Source organism: Glycine soja, chromosome 9 (genome assembly GCF_004193775.1).
Source record: "Glycine soja cultivar W05 chromosome 9, ASM419377v2, whole genome shotgun sequence".
NCBI lineage: Eukaryota > Viridiplantae > Streptophyta > Magnoliopsida > Fabales > Fabaceae > Glycine > Glycine soja.
Window position 1 is genome coordinate 5,220,392 of NC_041010.1, and position 12,820 is coordinate 5,233,211.

Sequence of the window (12,820 nt, forward strand, 5' to 3'; positions counted from 1 at the left end):
TTATTTAATGTATTTATAATTTTACTTAAATTTTTTAAAAATATTATAACGTATAAGATGCATAATAGTTATTTTAAAAATTTAGAGTATCATTATATATGAATATCTTTAAATTTAAATTATAACGGTTCAAGTCAAATCATAAATATATGATAAAACGAAAATATCTAAATACCAGTAAATATATTTTTGGATCTTTAGTTAAGATTAGACATAATTTTTATCTCAATTTTTTAATTAATGTAATTTCTCTATTTTTTAAATTATGCAAATTTGATCTCTTTGATGAATCTCTTTTAATTGAATTTTTTTTCTCATTTTCTGTCGAAATACTTGGAATTTATGATGAATTTGGGATATTAGTCATTTTAAAAGTTCAGAAGAAATTTAGTGAAATTTTTATAATAAAAAAATGAAGAATTTACTTGTGCATGGTGGTTGAAGAGTAAGGAAATCCTTCGAGAGAAACAGGGTTGGTCTGGTTGGTTTGGAGTTTGGACTATGTGGTAGATGTTCTTGAGAAACGGAAGAAGCACAGTAATTAACATGATTTTGGCAATATTATGGTTCAGGTGATTCACAAAGTTCTTGCCAAGGGCTTCTGGTTCTAGAAAGGGTATATTGACCCATAAGTGGGCCATGATTATAGTTTCTGGAGACCTGACCATGGTTTTGGTTTATTGTAATAGCAGATGTTACTTGATTTATGTTTCTCACATTTAGGATATTAGAGCTTCTAAATTGTTACAAAATTGTTTTTCATGTTGGTGGGGTTAATCGGGATTTTTTTCCCCTAACTTTGGTTGGATACATAGGTAACAGAAACAAAAGAAGTAAAGCTTCGTCATCGCAGCAACACTGTAGAAATCTTAAAGCTTCCGCCATCGACACCTACTGGTTCTTTTCCGACTACCGCCTTCCCCTTTTTTTTCGGTTAGTAATTGTTTAATTTCAACTGATTGTGATTTTAAATTGAAACAATTAACACAAAGGTAGCAAAGAAGAAGAAGAAGAAAAATTTGGATTTATTTGCACCGCCTAGTAGTAGCAGACACAGAGAAGAAGAAAAATTTGGGTTTGTCTTTGAAAGGTTAAATATTTTATGTTATATAGAAGTACTAACATTGTGAAAATGGGTCCCATATTTTTCAAGTTTATCTAAAATCTCATATGGTGAAATTATAATATTGTATCATACTGATAACTTCAATAAATTTCGTTATAAAAAATATTTACTTTATAATATATTTTGTCATTTTGTGTGCTGCTAAGTGTCAGATTAAGCTACTACACAGCAAGATTCATTGGTTATAAAAGTTTTATTGATAAGTCAAACTAAAGTGTGTATCTAGTAATATTATAAGCATATAGTATTATTTATAATAGCAGTAAAAAGATCTTTTACCGTGGAATCATACCACTTGTAAATTTGTTTATTGATAGATAAATTATCTACAATAAAGGTTTCTTTTGGTTATCTAATTTTATTAGTTTCTATAATGGTGTTTAATTGAATATAATATAATGCTTGTTCCTACTCTTTATAAATCATAAGAGATTACTTTTATTTTGAAAAACTATTCTTATTTAAATTTTGATTCTTATGATTTTAATTGTTAATTGAGTATTAACTTAAGATCATTTAATTTCAGAGATGAGGAGATTTTTGGTTGATAGAGCAAGTATTGAGAATGTGAATGTTGTACAACAAGAAGTCGAATTAGAACCGCCACCTAATGTGGTTAATGAGTTTAACCCAAATGAGATTGTGCGTGATCCAGGTCATAGGAAACAAATTAATGAGTATGCTCCGGATATTCAAGATCAAGTGAGGAGGGCATATATATTGAAGGGTCCAATGCAACCACATTTGCCAAGCTTTCCTCGTACTCCATTTGGAAGTGTTTCTAGAGCATTTAGTAAATCATGGTATAAGAATTACACATGGTTAGAATACAGTGAGATCAAGGATGCAGCTTATTGTTTTTATTGCTTTCTTTTTAAGCAACCCGGGAGGGCCGAACACTTTGGTTTTGAAGTCTTCACTAAAAGCGGATATAGAGATTGGAAGCATGCATCTCAAGGCTTGAAAGATCATGTTGGTAGTCATAATAGTTTGCACAACTCATGTGTCAAGCACTACGATGATTATAATAATCAAAGACAAAGTGTGACAAGTAAGTTTGCTAAAGCAACCAAGGAATCAGAAGAATTGTATAAGATTCGTTTGACTTGTTCTTTAGATTGTTCAAGATATCTCATAGCACAAGGCATGGCTTTCCGTGGCCATGATGAATCCTCTACTTCGCTAAATAAGGGCAATTTTAGAGAGATGGTAGATTGGGTAAAATCTCAGAATGAACAAGTGAGGGATGCTTTTGACCGTGGTGGAAAAAATTGCACAATGACTTGCGGTGACATTCAAAAGGAGCTTGCAACGTGTTGTGCACATGAAGTTACCAAGGTGATTATGGAAGAGCTTGGTGATAGACAATTCTCCGTGCTTATTGACGAGTCACGTGATATATCCGTCAAAGAGCAAATTGTATTTTCCAATTTCCAATTTTCATTACCTATTATTCTCTATGCCGCCAAGTAAACTGGTTGAATTTGTTTTAGGTTTTTGAATGACAAAGGGAATGTTGTGGAACGATTTATTGCTCTACATCATGTCACAGATACTTCATCTAAGTCATTAAAGGATGCTCTTTATGGTATTCTTGATAAGTACACATTATCTATTTCAAGGATACGAGGGCAAGGATATGATGGAGCTTCAAATATGAGAGGTGAATTTAATGGTTTGCAAAGAAAAATTCTAGATGAAAATCCTTATGCTTTCTATGTCCATTGTTATGCTCACCGTTTGCAATTGGTTGTTGTGTCTGTTACTAGTAGTTGCTCATCTATTCATGATTTCTTTGAGTACATCACCTTGATTGTGAATACAACAAGTGCATCTTGTAAGAGGAGGGATGCTTTGACAGAGGCACAACACAAAGATATTTTAAATAAACTTGAGAGTGGTGAGATATCTAGAGGAAGGGGCTTACACCAATCATCTAGTCTCACTAGACCCGGGGATACTAGATGGGGTTCACATCATACTACATTGCTTCGTTTGGATCAAATGTGGTCCTCCGTGTTAAAGGTGCTTAGTATGGTTGATGAAGATGGACGTGGACCATCTCAAGCAGCAGGTTTGATAGAAAAAATGGAGAGCTTTAAATTTGCTTTTATTTTGAGGTTAATGTTAAAGTTGTTTGGTATCACAAACGAGCTTTCAAATATATTGCAAAGAAAAGATCTTAATATTGTGAATGCCATGGAATTAGTTGATGTTGTCAAAGCTCGGTTGGGCACAATGAGAGAGAGTGGCTGGAATAATTTTTTTGCCGATGTCCAAGGATTTTGTGTTGCTAAAAGTATTCTGGTACCAAATATGGATGACGAAATACCAGTTCGGGGTCGTTCAAGAGCAGAAGGGAGGACTATCACTAATCTTCATCATTACCGTGCAGAGATTTTTTTATGTTGCTATTGATAAAATATGTGTGGAGATGGATCACCGCTTTAGTGAAGGAAGTAACATTATACTTGATTGCTTCTCATGTCTTGACCCCAAGAACTCTTTCTCCAAGTTTGATGTTGATAAGCTTGCTCGTCTTGCTGATATTTATCATGCAGACTTTTCTGATGATGACCGAGGAACAATTAGGGATCAACTTGAAACTTATGTGCTTCAAGTGAGAAGAAATGCTTCTTTTTCCACTTGTGAAGATGTTCAAAGTTTGGCTATGAAGATGGTTCAAACTGAGAAACATTGGGTATTTCCATTGGTTTATAAACTTATTGAGCTAGCTTTGATATTGCCGGTGTCGACCGCATCCGTTGAAAGAGCTTTTTCAGCAATGAAGATTATCAAGTCTAAATTGCGCAATAAGATCAACGATGTGTGGTTCAATGACTTGATGGTATGTTACACCGAGCGGGAGATATTCAAGTCACTTGATGATATTGATATTATTCGAACATTTACCGCAAAGAAGTCTCGGAAAGGACACTTGCCTCGTAATTTTATTTAACCCGCTATTGTAAGATTATGTTTATCTCTTTTATTTTAAACTATATTTTTGTTGACAAAATGACGAGTCTCTTTTATTTTGATTGATTACTATTTACATATTATATACAATGTGAATTTGCTATCTTTAAATTTTTGCCCAGGCTTTATAATTTTTCTGGCTCCGCCACTGGTTGGATATAACCTCATAAACATAAGGTGCATCAAATTGCAACGAATGTTGTTTCAGTTTGCTTTGTCGAAAATTCTAAATTAACATTTCTGTGTCTTCCACAAATTTGGGATCTTTCTCCCAATAACACCATAACATGAATATTTAGCTGTAACAAAGAAGTCAAGCGACTGAACTCCATGTGCAGCTATTACTAAGACAATAAGCTAAGACAAACACAAATCTCAGACACATACTTTCAGAAGATTCAAAGTGAAAAAAAGACTTTGTGACTGCCGCCTGGCCATCAAATAGAATTATTTCCTCCCACATTTCTACTACAGTTTTTTGCCCATCATCCATGTCTGCACTAGTACCTGTGAGATTTTTGCTATGGTTTCTGCATCAAGCCCCCCTTTGAGTACCCTGAGAAGAACAGTTTCATCAGATGAGGAAAAATGGTGGAGCTGTCGAATAGATGAGTTTGAATGCCTCAAATAAGTCTTCTACCAAATCTTTATGCCATACCATACCATATGATTTACTTTTACAGCCAACCTTAAAAATAACAAAATGATCAACTGAACAAATAAATCAAGATCTATATAGAAATAAAGTTTACTGTCATGTACAAAAATTATATTATACAACCCATTGTCTCCTCTACTAGCAAGAAAAGAGAAATAGAGACAATAAAAGTATATATTTATCTTAATAGTCAATATTTTCTTCTGTACTGTGTTTGTATTTTTCATCTATATTCCCCATCTATCATATTTTTATCATAAATTTTTCTAAATGCGTAAAAGATAAATAAATAGTACTCTCAGCAGTATCTTGTCACTAGCTAGTTTCTGAAACCAGTAATTACTTTTTTCTTTCCTTGTGTACTGTGGAGTTGAGGAAGTCATGGAGGTAGGGGGAGAACTTGTGTCGCCTAGACATTTTTACAACCTAAAAAGATTTATGCATGAAGACCTAGTAACAATATGAGGTAATGTAAGGATCAATATTCAATAGATGCCAGAGCCAAGGAATAGTGCAACAGCTTAGCCAATTGTATGTGTTTCAGTATTTTGTAAAGAAGGTGATGCAGAAGGAGAAGAGCTTAATTCTTTGGTACTTCCCTACAAAAATCTAGATAACACCAACATAAGACCATAACTTTCACTCTCAGTTTCAGAATAGATATCTACTGTAAGTCTACAACCATGCAGACTGGCAATAGTAACATGAGTTATTTGAAAATTACCACAATCATTACTTGGTATAGGGTCATATTCCTTACTAATAACAATACATGCATACCATTGTCTTTTTGAGTAATCTTTACTTCTAGTTGTTTCTTTAAGAACTTAGTAGGTCCATGTGATAACTTTAAATTATAAGAAACTCACATTAATAACTTCATGTTGTAACCAATTAAGTTCTTATAATATGAAATAATACACATCCTACTAAAATCAAAGATTTGGTTGTAGTTTACAGGCAGGAAATACCTGGGTTGATAGGAAATCCAGATCAACTCCTTTTGTTTGATGAAATTTGAGACATTGGGAAGTGCTTTCCCATTTGTTGAATGAAACTGTTATATCCCAAGGCGCGTATTGGGAAGACCCCGAATAGTAGCACCTGCTACGGCTGTATATAAGTAACTTTGTAGAATTGAAATCCTATTTCAACCTTGATTTTAAACCTTGTTTGGTTTTGGCTCTGGTATTTAGGAAGACAGATAATATTTGGTCATACTTGATCGACTCCATTATTTTCTCTTTCAAAAGCCTCAGTCAAATGGCTGAGAAAAACCCATCACGGATGTCCTGAAACTAACAAAAACATCATACTTTATTTGAGGAGAATTGTTGTCGGACATTAGTTTTTCAGGAGCATTGTTGTCTCACGTGGGTTTCTTCTCAAAGCCCTTCAGTTTTCGAAGTACTACACCAGAGACAAAGATAAGCAATACACAAGAGCCAAGGAAACGCAACATATTGAATTTCCAATAGAGTTCAGAGACAGAATATGGTGTTGGATTGGAACAAGTGCAGACGAGATATTTCTTTGTCTCCACTTGATACCTGAATGTGTATGAAGCACAAGGTTACTGGAAAGAAAAACAGAGTTAGAAATAAGGTGGAAAAGAACATGCAGTTTATTGAAGAGAAACTAATGGTTTGGGTGTTAGCCAGGTTAGTGTAGTGTACTAGACAATTCTATTTGTCTATTTGATGACGAGCTTGCAGCTACAAATTCAAATATTGGCGCATTTGATTGAATGGTTTGGAAATTAAATGTGTTTTTGTGTATTGTCTTAGCAATAGCCATGGGTGGGGCTATAAGTCAAACAGCGTGTTTAGACTAGGATTGATTTTCTATACCTATCCATCAATTCAAAATAATGAAAAATAGACTCAGAGACCCAACTCTAAAAAGTTTTAAGCAAATAAAGAACATTTCAATTATTTTCTTAAATTAAAATTGGTAATAACGACTGCATTAATTTTATCATTTTCTCATTTTGGACAGTACTCTCCGGGCACATTGTGATAAACAAAATATTCTCAAGCCAAATCTTTCAGAAGCTTCAGCCGAAATCGATAAGTGTAATAATTTCTATTTGTTTCATTTTTCTTTTCATTTGCCTATTTACACGCTGCCTATTTTTCTAGAAATTAAATTCTGTAATTGATGTTGGCACCAAAATCGATTTCTTAGATTCCAGAATAAATTTCCGGAAGTGTTACCGGGAATTATTTTTCGGAAGCTTGTGTCAGAAAAGGGTTGCTTCAGCCTTGCTATAATGACTCATTCATAAGGTCAAAAAATAGTTATAGTCCAATAATTAAAATTGGAAGTACTGTTTACCAATCAACAAAAGAATCCCGTAATACACAACTCAAAGTAATATGAATCCTTGAGATATATTTGGATTAAATTACAAAGACAAAATCACATATCAAACTTTGAACTAAATCATGGGCAACAGGATATATGTAGTAGATGAAATTCAAAGGACAAAGGTTTATTTCCCGCTAATAAAAATCAACAATTAACATTTATCAATAAAAAATAAAATTCAAAGGTTTGTATCAGAAAAAAAAAATAGGTATCCCAGAAAGCTATCACGGAACCATGATGGAAGCAGAGTACTGTAACAAGCTTCAACTGTGATTTAGAGCCTACATTAATTTTCAAATTCAGGCCTCATACAAGGAATTATCAATAATCATAGTATCATAGTTTATATATATACAAAAGAGGGAGACAAAGCAAAAGAGTGTATGTGTGAAGTGATGTGGTAACGACAAAAGGAATTGTAGGTAAGACCGAACAACACAGTTGTTGGAAATCTAAAATAACGTCTTGTGTGCTTGAGTGAGGTGTTGCAACATAATTCAAGCTCATATGTGCACGTGAGAAGCAGAATAAAAGTCAGAGAAAATTAGCTACTTTGTTGGAAGACTTTGTCAAAAGTCTGTTGCTGGTTTTTTGGCTATTTGTTAGGAGCAAATTTGAGTTTCTGTTTTTAAGTTATTGTTAGCACCACTAAAGTAGGATTGTTAGACATGGTTAGTGGAGATTGTTAGCCAAGTTTTTTAGTATTTAAACATTGTATTGTTCAGCATTTTAATCAAGAGGAAAGTTCAGCTCTTTCTCATTATTCTGTCATTCAGTTTTGTGATCTTCCTCTGAAATCTAATATTTGGTATCAGAGCTAACTAATTATCCGGGTTCATATCCAGGGAATTTTTGAGTGAGAAGAGAGAGCACTTAAACACAAGGGTAAACACAGGTTAGAGAGTGAAAAGGTTGTTCATAATGCAGAACAACGGATCCGGAATCGCCACTTCACAATATCTTTAAAGGCATAAATTATCAGTTTTGGAGCTTGAAAATGAAAACATTATTCAAGTCTCAAGAACTGTGGGGTTTTGTTGAAGATGGATTTGAAGATGCTTAACCTCCAGAACCTGATCAATAATTGAGAGAGAAGAGAAAGAAAGATTCCAAGGCATTGTTTATGATACAACAGGCCTTGGATGATGAAATCTTTCCCAGAATTGCCTCAGCAACCACATCCAAGATGACGTGGGATACTCTAAAGCAAGAGTATCTAGGTGGCAAGAAGGTGATTACAGTGAAGCTGCAATCACTAAGGAGAGAGTTTGAAACAGCTCTAATGACGGACAAAGAATCTGTCCAAGAATACTTGTCACGTGTATCCACTGTAGTACAACAAATGCGGTCATATGGAGAAACAATGACCAATGAGCATGTGGTTGGAAAAGTTCTAAGAAGTCTCACAAACAAATATGACCATGTTGTAGCAGCTATTGAAGAGTCAAAGGACATGGCAGATTACACCTTTGATGAACTCATGGGATCCTTGCAAGCTCATGAGGAGAGGCTCAATAGAAATGGTGAGAAGAAGGAAGAGAAGGCATTCCATGTGAAAGGAGAATCCTCAAACAAGGAAAAGACAGGGCAATTCAGTGGAAGAGGTAGAGGAAGAGCTGGCTCAAGAGGAAGGGTCCGTGGAAGAGGACAAAATAAGGAAGGAAAAGAGCAATCATATAAAGGTCCAGTCAAATGTTACTATTGCAAGAAGCCAGGCCACAAAGAAGCTAGCTGCTGGAAGAAGGAGGAGGATGAACAAAAGGGTGATCAAAAGTCCAATTTTGTGGAGAATGAGCAAAAGTTGTTCTTAGCACAAAGGGCAGCTGACAATGATGCAGGAGGTGACGTGTGGTATATTGACAGTGGGTGCTCCAACCATATGTCAAGTGCCAAGTCTATGTTCAGAGAATTGAATGAATCTTTAAAGAGCAAGGTGAGGCTTGGAGATGAAAAACAACTTGAAGTGGAAGGAAGAGGCATGATTGCAATTAAAACTGAGCAAGGAAACACTAAGCTATTATATGATGTGCAGTATGTGCCAAATTTGGCTCACTATTTGCTGAGTGTGGGTCAATTACTTAATTCTGGATATTCAGTACTGTTTGAGAATGATTTCTGTTTGATCTGTGATAAGAAATCCAAAGAAGTTGTAGTAAAGATTGTTATGGGGAGAAATAGAATGTTCCCTCTTGATTTATCTGGCAATGTGAGCAAAGCACTGACAGTTAAAGGAGATGATGATGGTGTCAGGATTTATATATTATAAATAGATAGAAAAAAAACCTGAAAAGGAAGAAGAATATGTATTGTTTTCGTTGACATATGGTTAGTAATCTTCTAATATTTTTGAGTTCAAATGTAGGCCTGATAGAGTTTGCCAATTTTGGATTTATCCAACATTAATAAATGCCTTGTTAAAGGAAACATCTTAAGTATGGAGGACTAGTCTCGGGCCCTTAAAACTGTGAAAAAACCCAGTATATGGAAAAATTGTGGGTAAATTATTTCTTAAAATGGAATGATACAATTCTTTTTTTTTATTTTGAAATGATGTGATTCTTTTTAGATGTTTTTATTATAAAAACATGTTAGGAATCTAACTTAGTAAATTATGGTACACCCTCAACACCACATTCCTTCTCCTTCCTTCCTAGATCTAAACAACCTCTAGCCACCCCTTGTTGTTGATCACCGTGCACCGTTATCAGAGACGATTTTTGAAGACCATGTTTCATTTTCTTTTACTTCTCTCTCTTTTTTTCCCTTATTCTTCTCGGGCATCTCACACCCCATGTGTGAGCAACCTTTAGTGTCGTTTGATCCCTTCACTATTGTTGTGCTGGTGTAGCAGAGATCAAGGAGGGAAGATCAAAGGAAGAGAGATTATGAGTTTGGTTTGAGGGTCGATAAGAAGGAGGAGGAGATGAGCCTCTACATAACATAAAACAAAAACAAAATAACAGTGTTGTTGATTAAATCAAATACGTCATGCTGAACTTGTTAGTACAAAAATTTGTTCGATAAAATGTTATCGCACCATCAAAACGGCGTAGAGCACAATAAGGATGTTCTCTTCCATATATGTGTTGGTTCATGGGGGTAGAGAGAAGGGGAGACACAACAGCTGTTTCATTAGGCCTAGTGGTTAAGAAAAAAACATGTTAGGAATCTAAACTCATATCCCATCATTTAAGCTATTGAGATTAATTTAGACCTAAACTCATATCCCATCATTGTTATCCACTCATCAAGCAATTCAATCGATTTGAATCCAATTTGATGAGGAAAAAAATGGCAAAATTAAACTTAACGCAATCAAATAATTTTGATTGATTTGTTTTCTGTTTTTTTTTTATTTAAAAAAAAAAAAACAAAATCGATCTGTTATAACACATGTATTTATGGGGAGATTTGTCATGTACTCAAAGAAAACGTAAAAACACTTCGTGAAAGATAATGAAAAAACAATTTGGTTTTCATACTTTAAAATAATAATAATAATAAAGTGTTCAATTGAATCCATTTGATTCCAGTTTGATGAGGAAAAAAATGGCAAAATTAAACTTAACACAATCAAATAATTTTGATTGATTTTTTTTCTGTTTTTTTTTTAAAAAACAAAATCGATCTGTTATAACACATGTATTTAAGGGGAGATTTGTCATGTACTCAAAGAAAACGTAAAAACACTTGTGAAAGATAATGAAAAACAATTGGTTTTCATACTTTAAAATAATAATAATAATAATAATAATAATAATAATAATAATAAAGTCCTTTTATATATCTATTTTGTTTAAATGTATGTTGCTTAAATTTAAGATGATGTCAACTATTAAATTAGACACTTATAAATGTATAATTAAAAAATCTCAATCATATTTTATAAAACGTTCTTAATTTGTCGGTATAAATATCCAGGTCATAGATGTGACTAATCCAATAAAAACAGACGTGACTAATGAAAAAAGTCGCATAACTTCATCTTATAGCCATTTATTTAACTGTGTTTGCCAAGAGAATTTCTTTCTTTAATATAGTTTCATTATTTGAATATAAATTAATTAATATCATTTTTTATTTGCAGAAATTACACATGATATCAAAGAGTTTATAATACAACCTGCTCAATCAATTGAATAAGATTTTTTTGGTAAATAATATATATATATAGCATATTATATATAATTATATATATATATATATATTTAGTATTTACACATAAAAAATAAGTCCAAATCAATCTAAGAAATATTTTTTATCGTTCCATTTTAATCTTCAAAAAATATTTTCCTCGTCAAGAACTGTCTTAAGAAGGAAAAATTTTAATGTTTGCAGTGAAAAAGAAAGGAAGTTACTAATAAGTTTTTTTAGCATACCAATTAAGGTCCAGTAAAAAAAATATTAATTAGGAAATTAAAAATAATTTTTGTATGAAAAAGTATATTACTATCATATTCTATTTTTATTTTCAATTTAATTCTACAATGATTTTTATAGTATTTTAACGTGATTAGAAAAAGTAGTATGTATGCCATTATTGAACATACTCTGCTCACAACAATATATTTAGGTATGTCCTGTTCTAGTCTTCGTCCGTCTGAATGAATAGCATTTTCCCACTCCTCAATTAGATGCTAATTAGATGCTAACGATTTTGTTTTTGAGAATGTTATTCTTTCTTAAAGTTCTGAAAAGCATTCAACAATATCTGCTCATCAACATTTCCAATTATTACTTTTATGATATTAGAGTTTTAAATTGTTTATTAGAACAGTAACTATAACTTTGTTTAATTAGCATAATCGTTATTGTTCTGTAATTATTTTAAAGAAAACATAAATAAGGGAGAAAATGATATTGCATCCCTACTTTTAGTCCCGGAATGCTTATGACAATGATTGCTATTGTAGAATTCGACTTAATTAGTCTTGGTGTACATGAACAAGATATTCCATATCTATCTTTAGCTGATTTGTTTTTCCCTCTCTTTTTTTCTTCTTTACAAGCAAAAACAAATTTTATCATGGCTTAAATATTTTTTTAACTCTTGTAATTTAATATTTTTTTGACCTTTTAATTTTTTTTCTTAGTCCTTATAAATTATATTTATTTTATTTTTCATCCTTTAAGAGCTATCTAAATCATTTCTTCATTGTTCAAAGTACTATTTAAATCACTTTAAGGACAAAAAAAAAAATATAAATTACAATGGCTAAATATATTTAAGTCTTTTATTAAAGAATTTGAGAGGAAAACTACTTAAAACAAATATCACATATATAGTGCATATAATTCCACATAAGGATAAAAGAAGATACATTCAACCCAACCATGTTTAAGAAAGCATCTTTTACACTTAGATGACATACTTACTCCTAAATATATGTAACGATTGGTCACGTTAGCCCGACTATTCCAAATCACTCGATGAAATATAGTGTTTGGACTTAAACTTTTTAGTCCAAACTAAGTGTGAGTTTTTAGTCTAACCCAATCAAGATTCAGTGCAGGACAAAAGCCCATTAAAAGTCCACAAAAATGGAGCCTTTATTGGGCTTGAGCTTCATTTTTAGGCCCAAATTAAGTTTAAAGTTCTTTTGTCGTGCCTATTATATATGACCCACAACCCGCATTGGATCAAATAACCTGTTTGACCACTATATACACATTCTTAAGGTGGAGGT

General features: G+C 32.8%; 1 protein-coding gene and 1 pseudogene across 1 annotated transcript; both read left to right on the top strand.

The window, feature by feature from the left end:
* Window positions 1–1,654: 1,654 nt before the first annotated feature.
* Window positions 1,655–4,183, top strand: LOC114367585 (annotated as a pseudogene).
* Window positions 4,184–8,319: 4,136 nt separating this feature from the next.
* Window positions 8,320–9,399, top strand: LOC114367765. Its single transcript, XM_028324957.1, has one exon. The coding sequence runs from the start codon at window positions 8,320–8,322 to the stop codon at window positions 9,397–9,399; it is 1,080 nt and encodes a 359-aa protein (XP_028180758.1).
* Window positions 9,400–12,820: the final 3,421 nt, after the last annotated feature.

What these genes read in the sequence shown, in the direction of transcription:
- LOC114367765 (XM_028324957.1), top strand. Translation starts at nt 8,320, where the DNA reads ATGACGTGGGATACTCTAAAGCAAGAGTATCTAGGTGGCAAGAAGGTG.